The following is a 17,098-nucleotide window of genomic DNA, read 5'->3' as shown; positions in this document are numbered from 1 at the left end:
AAACGTATTTTAATTGATAAATAGAGACAATAAATGACTGAAACCCAGGAATGAATTTTGATTTGGAATTGAAACACAGTCAGGAAAGTATATACTGAATATATAAGTATAATGTATATATTATAATAGTATAATGAAGTATTATTTATACTGATTTATACTCATTTTTAACAAATTTACTCGAAAACAATATGCTTTAGATTTGTTGGCTTTCAAGTCACTTGGGCTGATTACAAATTACTATTATTTTACATTATTATTATTATTACTAATTTATTTCAAACTCCTTGAGGAAAGAAAGGTGTTTTAAAATACATGCAAAATTTCGCCCAGTTTTCAACTGATTCTCAAACGCAATTAAGCTATTTTCGCATATAATTTTCAAGAATGATCTTCTCCATGATTTACACATAATAAGACATAAATTATCAGCAACTAATAAAACAGTGAACTATTTATAATGTTGACTTTCGAAAGTCTTCTTTTACAATGTATAAAATACGAACACCCACTCTTCACAGAAATCATTTCAGTCTTCAAGCAAGTTCTTTAAAATTTCAAAACCATCATATCTAACTTTGCAATACGTAATGAAGCAAGCAAAACATAAAAAAAACAATGTTATTAGAGAAACTTTATAAAACAGACAAATTAAACAAAATAGTTTTGGCACGAGAATTCCAATTTGCAAGTTAAACCGCTTTTGCAGAAATCGGGCAAAAACAACTTAGATTAAAAAAACCCTTAGTGGAAAGATCTCAACCAGTTAGTGATATTATAAGTATTTTTATAACGCACTAGAAAACCATCTATTAAGTAGGCCGTCGAATCGAATGGCTTCCTAACGTTTCGGACGCACGAGTGCCTTGCAGCCTCAGAGGTGTTTGCCAATGTTGCGGATGCAAGCGACTCAACAAACAAAAATTATTTCCCCGACAGTCTGAAAGCTCAAAAATTCACCGCTTTCAAAGCAATGGCCACACGAAAGCCCAATTATTTTGCCAATCAACTGGCCTAAACTCAATTTAAGCAAAAAAGCTTAAGGCTCTTAATCGAATCTTATAGAATAAAAGTGAATTATAACAATTCTCGTTTGTAGTTCTCTCGCATGCCTTTTACTATTGTTTTTTAATGCATATGAATTTTTGCGAGTTTCGAAGGACGCTCTAATGACTATGGGAAGGAAGCAACTGGTTATGATATGCCGAACATACAGCATAAATTGGTGGTTTTCAACAGGGGAAACTGTTTGATTGTAGATGTTCGAACGAAAAGTTTTAATAGATTGCCGATCAAGCGAACTTTTAGTGTGCTAATCTGGTATCGAATTTCAGAAATCGAGAATTATTATTAAATTAGAAGCTTGCTTGTTGCTCTCCAATCGAATTACAGTAAAAACTTGTAATGCCTGAGACCTTTAACTTCTGCATATCTATTTGATTGCAGCCATCGACCGACGTGCTGTTAAGCAGTCTATGTACTTTATCTCCTGAGCTCAATTCGATTTATTTAGAAAATTGAAACCTTTTCAAACAAAACTGTATTCAACTGACAAACACTTTGGGCAATATTTTTGCTGCTAAAAAACCCAAACCCGCAATAGACCACAGCCAGTTGCTTAATAGATACAAAATTGTGTAATAATGTTTACTTTAAATGCAGATTCACTGGGCTTGTTAAGTTAAGTGATTATTATATCTGCGTACCTCGTCCTGATCGTTAGAAAAAGTTAAAACGAATTTAATAATAGCACTTTCAAGACATGTTGCTCATTCAACCATTAAAATTTCCGCTTCGTGTGTCTTCAATGCCAATTTTCTTCGGCTAATTTCACACTTTCTGAGTAATTGGGTATCAAACCTATTTGATCAAATATTCATTGCTGGATGAGCAAAACTGCAACTATGATAAATACAATCCCTTTGCCGATTAATCAAAAATGCGAATTATGTTGTATTTTAAAGATTAGTCAAGATCTATTGTCTCGCGCGAATTTAAGTCTCGATTTTTCAACCTGCTCAAGGGATTTTAGTTCAATGTTGCATGTTTATCTTAGAACACACATTTTACAATTTTTTTTGGAAATGTTTTAAGGATATGTGTAGGAAGTGAAAATAAACTCGTATGTTCAACTCCAATTTTATTTGTTTCATTGAATAATTGTAATTTAAAAACAGTAAAAAAATAGTCTGTTTTGACGATTCAACGACTAATTGTAATCTTGAAGGCAAATTTCTTTTAGCGAAAGCCTTTAGGAGAATCTAGGACATCTTTACAAAGAAAAGAAATTAGCCAGACCCTTTGCTGACAAGTAGAAAAGCTGACAAAATATACAAATCAAAAAATAATGAACGTAGCAGAATGCGAATGTTTAAATATTCAGTGGGGTGCAAGTACATCAAATCTTGCACAGTTTTGACGTAAATTCGCCCAAGTAATTCACCCTTTTGTAAACTTAGGAGATAAATAAGTCTCGCTCTAGAAGAAAAATAATTAAATTTCTTCCAAAACCTGTTTAGAAGCGACACGAGTTTTTAAGCCCTTTTAACCGTGTTTTCCAAAATCAATTTCTTTCGGTAAACACATCTCAATGCTAAGTTAATGCACTAGTGCGAATCAATCATTAACGGTTCAGTCTGTGTCTTTAATCTCTTCACCCAAAACCAATTAAAATTAAACAATATCCGAGTTAAATCACGTAATGCCATATCAGAATCAACCGGATTTATTTTTAGACTAAACCTAAATGTGAATAATATGTATATAAATGATAAGCAATTTATAATAATGGTCATTATGAAATAAAAACATTTATAAAGTGACACTGGTTGCAATCGTGCTTCAGCCGCTTGCTAAAAATAAAATCATCCAAATCGTGGTAGAATATTTGGAACAAACAAGAAAGGTTACTGCAAAGTCAAAAGTCCATAGAAACTTCTGTGAAAAATTCAAAAGCATTTTGATTTGAAACATGTGTTAGATTTACAAGTGAGTTTGTTTTAAAACACTAGTCACTAAATATTTGAATATAAAAATGTAAGAGTTCATAGAACGAAAATGTTTATCTTTTACTCTTTGCATGGCATTTAATAAATCATCATCGTCTAGATAGATTAAGACAAAGTTCTTGGTTATCGGTTGAGAGATTAACGGAGTTCATGAGTGAACTCGAAAAATTCATTACTCATGCCAACAGTTGTCGATTGGATAATGGTTTACTAAATATATAATTAATGATACAGAGTGATTTAAAAACTAAAAATTCTGAAAACGTCAACTAGCTTTTTGATTCTATTGGAAAAATACTGTTCTCTTCTTATGTAAGGCGTTCACAGTGTAAAAAAAGAAAAACATTCATATTTTAAGTGCAAAACTATTCATTATGGTAGTGGATAGAGCATTTTACATTAACAAAAACAGTTTTTGCAAACAAGTAATAAAGAGGAAAAAGTGTACCGAAGCCGAAGCACCTTCGATGATTAACTGACTGATTAATCTGAAGAAAAATCAAAAAGTTCAAAACCTTAAAACATCTGCATGTTAACCGATATTTAGCTAACATTTGAAATAAATGTTTACATACATTTTTTGGGGTTAATTTTGAAAGATGTTGATTTTTTTTAGTTTCTTCGCATTTGCAATCTTTTCGATTTTTTTTTGATTTAGCTATTATCAACACGTAGGTATTTTATTATAATAAATCGTATGTGTTTGAGAACCGTATCATTCTGCAACGTCACCCCCTATAAAAGTTCACACAGAACATTCTCTGTGATTTTGTATATTTTTTATACATATAATTTTCGCTAAAAATGCCTTATAAAAACTAGAACTTGCACAAAATATCCGAATCTTACATTCAATGCTGCCATCTATGTAAGTCGTAACCAATATCGTCTTACTAATCTAATCAAAAAATTCAAGAAAAACTTATTGAATTTGTTGCTGATATCGACAATAGGTGGCTAGTGGTAGTATTTTCTTACATACCGACCGAAACAATATGATCTAATTACTGACCTTTGTATAGGTATATCAGCTCCAAAAAAATAAGTTCAAAGTGACGATAACAGTGTGTTACGTAATGAATATATAAAATGCTCTTATCGGATAATAATGTCGATATTAAAATAAAAAACCAGAAATAATCAAATTCTTAGCATATAAACGTGGTAAAAACTAAAGAAGCAGAAAATCAGTTTATTTGATCTGTACTTGTCCCTTGTCGCAAGTGCATTTCAGTGAAATGTATAAGAACAAGTACACAACATAAAAATTAATGTATTATGACTTACCTAACAATAATTAGCATAATGATTATCTTGAACCGATTCGAGCAAAATTCAATTCACCACTAAAACAAAATAGAACCATTCTCCATCAAATTTTATGTTCCTGCTGACAACCAAAGACCAAAGTTCTTAAAACATGATGAATGTGGAGAGATAACGTTTTTTCCGAGTTTAGTCGTACTTTCCATAATAGAACTATGCGGGTCTAATTTACATCAAAAATATGATATAATAAATGCAGTTTTGTGCTTTCTTATGTGGAAAGGAACCGATTGGGCTCAACAAACACGCATGTGAAATTTTGATTTTTGACCGAAATTTTTCTAAGGGTGGGGGCGTCGATTTTTTGAAAAAATTAAAATTTTCTCAAAATGTCTTTAATTTTCAGCTCACGGACACGAGGAATGCCTCTAACTCACTAAAAAGGATGGTAGAAGTTTCAGATCCGAAATAATCGACAGTTTCGGCACATTTTAAGCGCTTTTCGAGCACTATTATTGACCCAAACACTTTACAAATGCACATTTGCGACCTTTTTACGTCGAAAGGAATCGATTGAGCTCAAAAAACACGATGTAAAATTTTGAATTTGGCCGAAAATTTTCCAAGGGTGGGGGTCGAATTTTCGAAAAAATCTAAATTTTCTTAAAATATCTTAAATTCATTCATCACTCAGCTCGCGGACGTTTTAAAATGTTTAAAAATTACCTCATGATGACATAAAATCGAAACCTTTTCTACTTTTGGACCATACTTCTATAATTCTATAAAACAAGTGATGCAAAAGAAACCATCTGTTCATTTTATCTGGAGAAAACAAACGCTAATTTCAGATCAGTCTAAAAACCTTGCAAATCGAACAGAAGTTCGGATTTTTTTTCAAACATTGCCCGGCGGTGAAAAAGGATCGAAACTCCACTTACTGGTTTTAAAATATCGTTTGCTCTAAAAAATAAAAAAAAACAGAAAACAAAGCAACATTTTAACCCATCCAGATCAGGAGAAAATCAGTGGGAGTCTCAGGTCTACAACATTTAAATCAAGCCATTAAATAGAATCAGATGTCAACAGTAAGGTCATTGGTTAATGTGTTTATTACTGATATTAACGATAGCATATTTAGTTCTCCCTAACTATTATCCATTTGCAATAATATTTATTCAACTATTTTTCGCTCAATGTTGATATTTTGACTTGGCCGATATCACCAAGATTCTAAAATAAATCCTGTAACTGTTTTCCAATTAAATAGTTTTATATTACAATCTTGATAACTTTAGTCCGTTGTTTTTAACGAAAATTATTTTCCTATTTCCATTATGTAATATATTTTTGCCATTGCAAACAAAAATTGGGAAAAACTTACTTGAATAAATCTGCTAAATCCAAGTGAAAACGTATTTAATGAGCGCGGGAGCGCAACTCTCAATTACTAATGTGAATACTTCACCTTCACAGAACAAACAAAAAATATCCAGAGTACCGTACTAATCAACTTTCCTGGCTGATGACCAACTTCTACATTACCCGACTCCCGATCAAAAATATTTGACTTTAACTGTTATCTCATCCTTGGACCCTTGTATTTTTTCAATTGCGAAATTATCTTTTAATGCAACCATTTATCTACAACTCGAAATTGTTCCACGATGTTACAGTCAACATTTCACGTGTATATCAAGTTCACGAAAAACTTGATTACATATTCTATAGTTACGTACCAGCGCTTCAAGGAAATGAACTTAAACATAAAAATTGCAATTTTGTTCAAATTGAACCTCGTTCGCATCGTTATATTCTTGCAAAAGCAAATTTACACGTGTTATTACTTACTTTCAGGAGTTTCTTTGATGATATTAAACAACGTACCAAAAAAAACAAGGTAAATCTGGAAACACCAACCTGTTCTAGTGACGATTTACATTAGTGTATTTATCTACGATAAATTATCAAATATCCAATGTAACAAGTGGGTCAAAGTTTACATTTAGATTTAGACTTTAAGCGGGCTCGTGGTGTCGTGTTATTTCTACGRGGTCAGAGATCATTATTCCCGAATGACTCAAAGAAACGCACGTTTTTTAAATTATTTTCAAAATYTAACAGCTTCATTTGGAGTTCTAGATTAGACATTTCAAATGATTCAAAAATGACGAMKATTAAGGATCTTACAAAYACTGTCAMTAAACCAAAGTCCAAAAATGCAGGTCAAAGATATAATGGAAAAAAATTATCTKGATACAACAGATTAGTACTTAMATGGACATTTTACAAAWTTTYTTTTWAAAATACACGCGTAAAGCTTGAARCYCAAAAAAATTACGTTTCTTCGTTTCTTTAATTAACGMAAAACTGTTCTTCCCCTAATTMAACTGCMATGCCTGTGAAAAAAATWAACACTGAAATGYTTAAACAACAATCGAAAGCAAYTTATCAACTAATTAATTAAAAACTGTAATTTCTAAGGTRATTATCGAGTCCAAGCCTAAACATGTGCAYACTAACATCTCATGCAYCAGTGGCTGAAATTATGCCAATTGATGGGCCCCCATGCAAATTCACTTAAAGCAGTTACTTAGTTTKMTACTTAGTTTAGCACTTTCCTATCAATTTGWYTWGTTTSGGAGACTGCTTTGATTTCGACCGCCAAAAACGAGTTATTTAATACTGCAAACAGACACGCACACAAATAAATGTGGAATTTGATCTGTTAATTTTAACTGGAAAACTGTGGCTGATATGTATCATCTTCGTCTTCATCTTCATCCGCATCCTGCCACAAGTGTTGAAAATGAGGAGGAATGCTCAGTTTATACAAATCGTTCTCAAGCCCACAAGTCAACAGATTATAAACCAAGTCGCCTCTGTGCAACTTCTTTGTGACTGTGAGTCTCCTTTGCTCGCCTTTACCTTCGCTTTTCGATTTCAAGCCAAATTTTTGTGCTATTTTGTGAATGTGAGCTCGTTCTTCTGACGTGAAATCCGCATCAAATCTTAGAAGGCTCATTTTGGGGGATTTTGCATAATCTTCCAGGACTTTGTGGATTTTCTTGAACACATCGTCCAATCCCAAGCCCTGCCTGCTGATGTTCTGATCCAGCGTTTCTGCCACTGTTTTTTCAGCGCCCTGTTCATTGAGGCCCAACCCTTTGCCACTCCACCCCATTTTCAGCATCATCTGGTAGGCTTTGCTGCCCTCAAGTTTCGATTCTGGGTGACTTTGCTGCTCGGCTTTCTTGTCATTAGTTGAGACTTCTTCATACTCCTTTTTCTTAGTGATGTAAAAACAGTCCTTTTTTAAAATGTCCAGCGCCTGTTCAGCCAGGGCTTTCTTAGCAATTGCGAGAGTAGGAAAGTTTCCTTTTGCGATTTCTTCTTTGTCTATTGACAACGTGAATTCTCCGGGGCAGTTCTGCACTACAGTCAGCTGCAGCTGGCAATTACTAACAGTTCCATGAATTGTTTGCAAAGGATCGTTGATGTTTTCCAAAAATATTAGCTTGGATCGAACACCGTTCTGGCTGAATGCTGTTTGCAGGAACTTTTTAGCTTTTTCCTCGATAGCAGTCAATTGAGGTGGAGCTACAGTAGGTTCAACTGCATTGGGGTTTGGCCTGCTTTGCTGCTCTTTCCGAACTCGATTATGAAACACTTCTCTACCATGATCATCGAAAGTTCTTTGAGGAGGCTGCCAACGATCCTTATTAGGAAATCTGTTAGGGTAGTTGCGATTGGAAGTATCACGACCTCTATTGCTATGTCTATAGTGGCCACTGCCTCTTTGAGGCGGTTCTCGATCATAAGGGTTTCTCGGGAAATTCCGGCGGTAATTTTGTGCCTGGTTATATCTGTTGTTATCCATGATGCCGATTTAAAGAACCACCGGATTCCTCACAACTAAAACATGAAAAAATCCCAAATTACAAGAGCCAATTCTTTTGGACAGTTTTATAGGAAACTAATAATGTAGGCAACATACTGAGTAATTGATTTAAATAATAGAAAGACCCCTTGGAGTGCTAGCCTGATGCATTTCCTATAGCCCTGTATCAACGCTCTTGGTTCTTATATTTAGGATGGTTTTCATATTTTAATTGAACTGAACTGTTCTATTGTGTAAGTTGGAGGGGAGTCTTTCGGATTATAAATAGTACACGAAAAGAACAGGATATTTATCAAATTTTTACGTGTATTGTTTGCAGATGTATACTATATTTATTGAGTTGTATAACGCAGTTAAACGACCGAAATCAGTTGATATTAGAGCGAGTTTCCAGTTGAGAAGGGCTGAATAACTGTGGGGGGTTTAATGCCCAAAACTAAGCAAGTCACGCGCAGTTTGCTTTGCAAGCTAGTCGTCAATGTAACGATGAAACTGAACGTGTATTTAATCATACATATAAAGTTGAAATAATTTATTAATAAAACAAATAAAAATGAGGTTTTGTGGATCTCCCAGCTCTAAAGTCGCCTATTTAAGATCGTTGATGTCTCTTACCAAAGATGAAATTCCTGGGGCCTTTGGCACGTCCGGCACTAATAGTCTTTAAAGTTTTATATGTAAACAAATCACTCGTAAATTATAAACGTTTATATTAAATTTTCCGTAATCTAACACGCATTTCGAACAACTCAAACTTCACAATGTGACATACGTGTACTTACCTAGACGATCAGGCGCGAACTGTTTGGGCTGTATCTGTCCTAGTCTGCATCGCAGTTTGAAAAGAGAAACGCTCAATAACAAGTAGTGAACGGAGCTTGGTCCCCAATTGCATTATGTGCCGTTCACAAAATGTGGGCAGAAGCGATGCGATTGGCGAAAATTGTGGCGTGATGAACAGGGATGGCGGGTCATAGTTTTAAAAATCGATTCTGTACTTACATTAATTTGCTTTCTCTATAATTGGATTTTTTCTGTACTAGCCCGACAAAATATGCTTTACAGAAGCAGAAAAAACTAAATGGCTAAGGCAGACTTGCAAAATTGCAAAAAAGCTCTAACTAGCAATGTTGTGTGGCTTCAACAACGTCACACAAGTATGACCAGTTTCCGAATGCGTTTGTCAATATTTAAAAAAAACCTGAAATCAGCCTCAAAATAATTTGAAACTTTAAGGTCCATATTCTACTTTTTTGCCTCAATATTAACCTCCAATTAGCCCGCACATTGAGGATACAGAATATCCAAAAAAATTATTTATGTTTATATAATTCTCAAGGCCATGCTGATGTTATTGTTTACTATTGGCGACAGGTGACACTTTGACAGATAGGTTACATTTGATTGACAGCTTTTTCCATTTTTTTTGCTAATGTATTTTTTAGAAAAAATATGCAGAATATGTGTTCGACCTGGTGCTCCGCTGGTGGACGTCGAGACAGTCGATTTCGACATGGTGAGGTTAAGTGAGAAATTGGAAATTTGCGCCAATTTGGTAAATATGCCCTTACACTCAAAGGTTTTAAGCAGGCTGACCTATTGATTTTCTGGACGCAGGTAGTTTAAATTATTTGGAAGGATTTCACAAAGTCCAGCAGTTCATCTAAATATTACAAAGCATTTTACAATTAGTTATGATGAATTCTAGCTGGACGCTGCATTGCGTTGTGGACACTTATAATTTTAATGGGAAGTGCGGTTGCACCAAAGTGACCTGAAATGGTGCTTCATTTATAGTCTCATGCTTTTTAAAATTTATCTTAGTAAGTTCTGCACCGACTTCTTTGTCGAAGCTTATTGTCACTTTTTATTAAGCCGAACATCACAACTAATAATTTTCACTAGACATTACTTAATAGTAGATGAAAAGCCTTCAGACCTAATGTTTAAGCGGACTGTTTCAACTCATGTTTCAACGGGAAAAATATGTGCAAAAGTGTTAACATTTGCGCTCTTTAGTTCTAGTAAGCACATTGAATAGTTTACCTACCAGCAGAAAAGAATTGGAAAATAGTACTAACAAGCTATTGCCTCCCATACAGACTATTCTGATTAAGTTGCATTAGAATATTTACTTTATGCCTCCGAACCTTGAACTTAACGATTTAATGACACCGTTATTTTTGTGGTTTTTCTCCAATAGGCCATTTCAGACGATTCAATTTCAAGTGAGATATGTGAAAAATGCCTGAACAAACTACGGGTTTCTTATCATTTCCTCGACATGTGCAAGAAAAGTACCAACATTCTTTATGGATACGTAGAAAAACTTCAAGATAGCAAAAACTCACAATTTGATAATTGTAATTTGCATGTTGCGCTCGAAAAGCTGCCTGAAGGTGAACTAGTCGACGATGAACACACTGATGTTAACAGAAATATAGTGGATTTGTTCAGGAAAGTGTCGGACGTTTCTAATAAAATAAGCAGAAGAAATTCTAATTTGAAGAGAAAGCAGCGGATTACCAAGGGACAGAGGAGTTATTTACTCCAGCAGTTACTAAAGACACCTAAAAAGGACGGACGCAAGTCAACATCCAAAATGGGCCATTATCATCGAAGTGCTTTGAGGGACATCCTGGATTTTACAATAAACTATAAGTTTAGCTGTGAAATAGGCAAGCAGGAAAACAGAGTCCAACAAAGGAGAAACAAAAGCCCTCTGGACAATTTGGTTGATTTTTCAGAAAACTACTTTAGAAGGGATTTCTCAGAGTTTAAAAACCACATCCTGTGCGTTATTGAAAATCAACGCTTTAATGAGCATCGACTTAGTTTTTCATTAGATGACGACTATGGGACGCAAAGTGAATCCGAACAGGAATTAGAATTTGAGAACGTTGTGGTGGAGCCTGATATTGAAATTAAATGCGAAAAATCTGACTATGATTATGAAGGTAACAACCTTTTCTATTCGAAACAGAATAAATTCGGGAACTTGGTTTATTTTCAAGAGTTTAAGACATGAAATATCTAATTGGGATTTTTGTGTTCTTTCAGATTCACACCGCCAGTGTCTCTTAAACTGCCTAGAAACCTCCTTCGAAGAAGAGGATGTGATAGTGAAAGTTGAAGATCCGGAGTCAGCAAAATGTGGCCAATCCTTGGTAATAAAAAAATCTGGTTCAGCTTTAAATGAATCTCAAGTTCTCGATAAAAAGGACCTTCATGGTACAAGTTTAGCAAACTTCCAGAGTAGCATATGCAGAAGCCCTTCATCGGCAGTTTTGCTTCTGGACAGGTGAGAATTCCGAATCAAATGTTAGCTTTCCTATAGACAAATATCCCATTCGCTAGGTTAGTGTCGAGTTACCCCATTGTATCCAAAAAAGTGTTTTCGCCTAGTAATGTTCGATGCAGAACGAGAAATCATCCCTATATCAATCCCATGTTGAAAAATCAATTTTTGTTTAGAAATTTCAACTGTGAGAGATGTAATAAGTCGTTTAAAAGTCAGGGCTATCTGAATGCGCATGTTTCCAAAGTTCACTAAACTAGAATGTTTTCAATTAATCGTTATTAGATCGAGTACTTTGGGTGAAGAACAAACACTAATTTAATTTGAAAAATCAAAGTAATCAACCCGAAATAAAAATGTCGGGTTATTTTGTATTTCCTATTCGACTGTTTTGTATTAAGCGGTTCTGAATACTTAGGCTCAAGCTCTTGTGAATTTGCATCGATTTCCAAAACGTGTTGTGGATCATTAGCAAGGAAATGCTCCCAATTTAATTTATTTTTTGTGGTTTGAGGCGTTCGTTTGAGAATAAATATAAAATCGAAGGGCTTCAATAATATTCGTTCATTTAATTAAATTTTTATTTTAATAAATTGAAAACTCATTCAATTTCCTACCGACAGCAAAGGTTTTATAGTGTGCAACAAGAGAGTATGGCGACTTTTATCTTATAATCGGCAAAAATCTTTTACATATGGCTTGTTAGTGAGCAACAATATCAGTTATTACATTGTAGTATCTTAATTTACTTAATAGTGAATATGTTACAGTTGATGCAAATTTGCAAGCACTTTTTTACTATAACTAAAAGTATTATCTGTATATTGGCATTAAATAATTGTTGTGAAATTAATATGTAAACAAATGTGATTCTATATGCGTCCTATGTAAGAAGTTAAGATTGCGAGGACACTGAACAAAGCAAAGGATTTTTATTATGTGAACTAGTCAAAATTAGTTTGTTTTGTTACAACTTTCTTGATCCTCAACGTTCAGTGTCTTTGCCACGTTAATCAATATATTCCGAATTATTGTTGTTTTTTTCATACATTTATATATCTTGAAGAATTGCGAAGTTTAGGTGTTATGGAATAAGCCGTACTACTATTGTTCAATCCGAATTTATACAACCCGTGATTATGAATGTTTCATATATAACATGTACCTTATCTGAATTATTACATATATTGTTCGCTATGTATCTTGTAGAATATATTTTTATTTTGTTACAATTATTTTTAATAAATCTTTTTAAGAAGTTTAATTGAGGATTTGTTTTTATCAACAAATAGAGAATGTGAATTACCTTTTTGGTATCAAGACTGGCTTAAATTTTGATTGGGAATATTTAAAAAACTTCCATAGATTGAAGATTTAAATAATTTTGAAGATGGCAATGTTTAACAACCGACGAATTTTCATTTCCAAAGTCCATCGACAAATAAGCTTAATTAGAAAATTTTTCTTAAATTTGTGGCCAATTTGTAAATGTTTTCGCCCACTTTAAATAATATTTTTAAAATCCATGTACTCAAAGCCGCATTGCCAACTCGAACCGTCTTGCGTCTGCGATCCGATATTACATCCAACAACTTTTTCCCGTGTGCTAAACAAAGACAAACATTGGGCGCCGTTACAGCGATTTTGACAATTCTCAGCTGAGTGACAGAATAACAAACATATCTTTTATGGGATAAATGTTTTGGAATAAAAAATAACTTTTGTGTTTCAATAGAAAATGGAAAAAGTGGAGATTGCCAACGCCGTTGGAACCAGCTCATCGGTTCCGCGGAACACCAGAATAATGGAAGGTGTCGGAGCTCGGGTCATACGAGGCCCAGACTGGAAATGGGGCAAACAGGTCTGTGGAGGTTATATTTTTATTTGGAAAAGCCCCATTTTTGGGGCCATACGCACTAATCACTCCACTATTGAACTAGCTGATGTGATTCACAGACTGTCCTGATCAATATTTCATTCTCACAATATTCTGAGACGGTTGTATTTGAGATATAAACACTTAGCACTATTTCCCTGGCTCAGGTCATGAAATGAACTTCCATCAACGTTTTTACCGCTTAAATGCCTCTCATTCTTTTACTAATTGATTAAAGAAGTTTGAAAGTGGTTGACTAATAGCGCATAATCTGATGCAATTTTTTAACTTATTGGGATACCAGGGAGCGAGCAGGCAGTAATAAAAATACAATTATTGTCTTCATAAGCTGTGCAAGTACCAGGCACTTAATTTTAAACGGTGATAACATCTAAGCTGTATTATTGGCAAAACTGCTTGATTCTTATCAGCACTATTCTGGTTTGTTTAAGCTGGAAATTCGATCGTACAAATGCCGAGAACATCAATTATAATGTAGTTTCCTTAACATACATTAACAAAAAGTCTTTGAGTAAAACATGGTTTTGCAACTACTGATTTAACTTTTTTTGCAGGATGGTGGAGAAGGCCATGTAGGCACTGTGAGAAACTTTGAGTCGCCTGACGAAGTCGTAGTGGTGTGGGATAATGGAACAGCTGCAAACTATCGATGCTCTGGCCAATACGATTTACGTATATTGGATAGCGCTCCAACGGGAATTAAGCATGAGGGTACGATGTGCGACACTTGTCGACAGCAGCCAATTTTTGGGATCCGGTGGAAGTGTGCGGAATGCGGAAACTACGACTTGTGCTCTGTTTGTTATCATGGGGACAAACATCATCTGAGACATCGGTAACTATTTTTAAGATTTGCTGAGGTTTAGTTGCTTTTTGGTTTCCTTCTTTTAGGTTTTATCGCATTACCACCCCTGGAGGCGAACGGTTCTACTTGGAACCAAGAAGAAAAACCAAGAAAATTGCTATCAGGGGAATTTTCCCCAGTGCCCGCGTAGTTCGTGGCGTCGACTGGCAATGGGAGGACCAAGACGGGGGAAATGGCAGAAGAGGAAAAGTGCAGGAGATTCAAGATTGGTCCGCAGCCAGTCCCAGGTAGATCCATTCCAGCAGTTGCTGGGTCTCGCTTATTTCTGTATAATTTAATTTTTCAAGGTCTGCTGCCTATGTGGTTTGGGACAATGGATCCAAGAATCTCTACAGGGTCGGATTCGAAGGTATGGCGGACTTGAAAGTCGTCAACGATGCCAAAGGGCAGAACGTCTATCGCGATCATCTTCCCTGCTTGGGGGAGCAAGGAGCAAGTCCCAGGCCTGCTGGACTAAAAATCGGGGATCAAGTCAATGTAGATTTGGAGTTGGAAATCGTCCAGTCACTGCAACATGGACATGGCGGTTGGACTGACGGAATGTACGAGTGCCTCAACAAGTAAGTTTTTAGCATCGACATGCTCGCTAACGCTGCAGTACGAATTTGTTGGATCCGACGAATTGCTGTTTAGTTGCGGGGTTTGAACAAATTAGTTCGATTTCACGATTCAACCTTTACTTTACTTATTGCGTATTTTTCTTGTTATTAATTTTTTAATGTTTTTTTAGCATCGGAACAGTTGTGGGTATTGACGAAGATCACGACATAGTGGTTGCATATAACAGCGGCAATCGTTGGACGTTTAACCCGGCTGTTCTTACCAAAGTCGCTACTCCTCCGAACTCAGCAGGCTTCAATGAAACTCCGCAACAACAATTTGCTGTCGGAGATGTTGTGCAAATTTGCGTCGATGCGGAACGAGTCAAGATGTTGCAACGGGGACATGGTGACTGGGCTGATGGAATGGCGGCGGTGAGATTCATTCATTCACTATGCAACATTTTGTTTTTTTCCTAATATAAAAACCTGCCTGTGAGTTGAAAGCTGTTTTTACATCATTTTCTTGTACTGAGATAGTCCAAGTTGCACATTTAATTGTCTAATAATAACAAAAACATTAATTGTTAAATTTTCGATTTGAACACTTGATAATATAAGTTTTTTTTTTTAGACTCTTGGTAAAGTGGGACACGTACAGCAAATTTACAATGACAACGATTTGAAAGTTGAGGTCTGCAACACCACTTGGACTTATAATCCTTTAGCTGTAACTAAATTGGCTAGCAAGGACGGTACTACGCATGGTAAGGGTTTTAGCGACAGTACTTGTGAATGTTGAGACTTTTAAGCAAAATAGAGCATCAGATTTGAAGATACAGAAGAACCGGATGCATGTCCAGTTTAACGATGTCTATACTTTATACACTATTTCTTTGAAATGCTTTGTTCAATATTATTCAAGGTTTTGTCATTACTTAAAGGTACAACATCTGGCGAAAGACTAAGTGCCCTTTTGAAGAAACTTTTCGAAACTCATGTGTCCGGTGATGTAAATGAAGAACTAGTGAAATCAGCCGCCAATGGTGATGGTCAAAAATGCGAGGAAGTTCTTAAGCAAAGCAATACTGCTGGAGCGGGCATTGGGCCGGACGTGAATGGCGTATTTGCAGGTGAAGCAACTGAAAATCTATGCAGTTTAAAGTCAACTCTAACGAACGTTTTCCATGTCGTTTCCAGGCCATACGGCTCTTCAAGCAGCGTCTCAAAATGGCCATCTCGAAGTAATTACCGTTCTTCTTCGCTTCCATGCCGATGTGGAAATTGAAGACAAAGACGGAGACCGTGCGGTGCATCACGCAGCTTTCGGCGACGAGCCAGCGGTGGTTCAGCTACTTGCGCACGCGGGTGCCGATTTAAACGCGCGGAATAAACGCAGGCAAACGGCCTTACATATCGGTGTTAATAAAGGACATATTGGCGTGGTCAAGATGCTCCTGGACCTTGCTTGTCATCCTAGTCTACAGGTGAGTAATCGTTACATGGTTCTTACGCGCTGAATAAGGTTTTTTTGGGTTCATTCTTAGGGGGTAGAGTAGCATAACTTTTACTAGTTTAATGATTCCGATGTCCTTATTAAAATAAATTTAATTAGACTAATGAATGGCACAGATTAGCTTACGCGAGGATTGAAAATGTAGTTCACAACGGCACTAATTTTAAGTTTATGTTGTAAAGTTTCGATAAAAGACAATCTTCTCTAGCAAACCTCATTGGAAAACTTATATTCAAAATTAATTCTTGGGCTTCAGTCATTTATTGTCTTTATTTATCAATTAAAATACGTTTCGGTGTATTTTTCCACCATCATCAGATTTTCTAAAATAACACAGTTAAAAAAAAATTTCATTAATTTAAAAAACAACCACAGTTTGTCAACAGCCTCATCATATCGCACACTAAAATACATCACAATTGCAACACTTTAAAACTTTCTAAAATTAATTAGGCCTAACAGGTGATTAGTCAGGACAATCAAATTTGGGAAGAGACTAGAATTCTTTGTTCAGATACTTAAATATTTTTACTTACATGTCTGCTTTAAGCCTTGGCATACATTTGGAGTATTAATTTTGTCAATTTTGGGCACAAAGCGAAATACTGTTTATATTGATTTATTTTACTTTCAGCTATTTTTCTTTGCATTCTAAGGATATTATTTTTGGTTTGCAAAATTCTTCAATATACCGGGTGTTAGTTAATATTCCATGTTTATTTCATTTAATTAATGTATGATATACTGAGCTAAGATTGTCGGTATCCGATCTGAAATTCATAGCATTGTTATGTTTTTTAATCTGTAT

At 35.2% G+C, this 17,098-nt stretch overlaps 4 protein-coding genes across 10 annotated transcripts in view; 2 read left to right on the top strand and 2 right to left on the bottom strand.

Moving 5' to 3' along the window:
* Positions 1-6,232, bottom strand: part of LOC109537277 (long-chain-fatty-acid--CoA ligase 4) — a 22,112-nt gene extending 15,880 nt beyond the window's left edge. For 2 of the 7 annotated variants that reach the window (XM_019903903.2, XM_048665171.1), the window contains exon 1: positions 4,296-4,371. In XM_019903903.2, the coding sequence (XP_019759462.2) occupies positions 4,296-4,312 (17 nt within the window). In that variant the 5' untranslated portion in view covers positions 4,313-4,371. Of the gene's footprint in view, positions 1-4,295; positions 4,374-5,658; positions 5,897-6,125 lie in introns of those variants that run through there. The other 5 variants (XM_048665170.1, XM_048665169.1, XM_048665173.1 and 2 more) reach the window with 5 other exon arrangements.
* A 262-nt stretch (positions 6,233-6,494) lies between these two features.
* Positions 6,495-9,255, bottom strand: LOC109537280 (NF-kappa-B-repressing factor). Its single transcript, XM_048665176.1, has 2 exons — positions 8,791-9,255; positions 6,495-8,189 (listed from the first exon to the last, which is right to left on the bottom strand). Exon 2 carries the CDS (start codon positions 8,152-8,154, stop codon positions 7,009-7,011), a length of 1,146 nt encoding a protein of 381 aa, XP_048521133.1. The 5' UTR covers positions 8,155-8,189; positions 8,791-9,255; the 3' UTR covers positions 6,495-7,008.
* Positions 9,256-9,542: 287 nt separating this feature from the next.
* On the top strand, positions 9,543-12,737 carry LOC109537279. The gene is made up of 4 exons (XM_019903913.2): positions 9,543-9,730; positions 10,379-11,132; positions 11,236-11,476; positions 11,533-12,737. The coding sequence occupies exons 1-4, from the start codon at positions 9,608-9,610 to the stop codon at positions 11,726-11,728; spliced, it is 1,314 nt and encodes a 437-aa protein (XP_019759472.2). The 5' UTR covers positions 9,543-9,607; the 3' UTR covers positions 11,729-12,737.
* A 406-nt stretch (positions 12,738-13,143) lies between these two features.
* The window catches only part of LOC109537283 (E3 ubiquitin-protein ligase MIB1), a 338,077-nt gene continuing 334,122 nt past the window's right edge, over positions 13,144-17,098 (top strand). The window contains exons 1-8 of the mRNA XM_048665165.1: positions 13,144-13,334; positions 13,925-14,205; positions 14,262-14,462; positions 14,523-14,795; positions 14,966-15,209; positions 15,409-15,541; positions 15,719-15,907; positions 15,975-16,261. Coding sequence (XP_048521122.1) covers positions 13,212-13,334; positions 13,925-14,205; positions 14,262-14,462; positions 14,523-14,795; positions 14,966-15,209; positions 15,409-15,541; positions 15,719-15,907; positions 15,975-16,261 — 1,731 coding nt within the window. The 5' untranslated portion in view covers positions 13,144-13,211. The remainder of the gene's footprint in view (positions 13,335-13,924; positions 14,206-14,261; positions 14,463-14,522; positions 14,796-14,965; positions 15,210-15,408; positions 15,542-15,718; positions 15,908-15,974; positions 16,262-17,098) is intronic.

Source organism: Dendroctonus ponderosae, unplaced genomic scaffold (genome assembly GCF_020466585.1).
Source record: "Dendroctonus ponderosae isolate FM_Combo_2020 unplaced genomic scaffold, Dpon_F_20191213v2 Dpon_F_20191213_3, whole genome shotgun sequence".
Classification (NCBI taxonomy): domain Eukaryota; kingdom Metazoa; phylum Arthropoda; class Insecta; order Coleoptera; family Curculionidae; genus Dendroctonus; species Dendroctonus ponderosae.
The sequence above is the reverse complement of the archived record's forward strand: the minus strand, read 5'-3'. Positions and strand labels throughout refer to the sequence as shown.

Bases quoted from the DNA above. Each gene is read 5' to 3' on its own strand.
- LOC109537280 (XM_048665176.1), bottom strand. From the start codon at position 8,154: ATGGATAACAACAGATATAACCAGGCACAAAATTACCGCCGGAATTTC.
- LOC109537279 (XM_019903913.2), top strand. From the start codon at position 9,608: ATGTATTTTTTAGAAAAAATATGCAGAATATGTGTTCGACCTGGTGCT. The intron at 9,731-10,378 runs GTAAATATGCCC...TTTCTCCAATAG, and splicing joins TGGAAATTTGCGCCAATTTG to GCCATTTCAGACGATTCAAT. The intron at 11,477-11,532 runs GTGAGAATTCCG...CCCATTCGCTAG, and splicing joins GCAGTTTTGCTTCTGGACAG to GTTAGTGTCGAGTTACCCCA.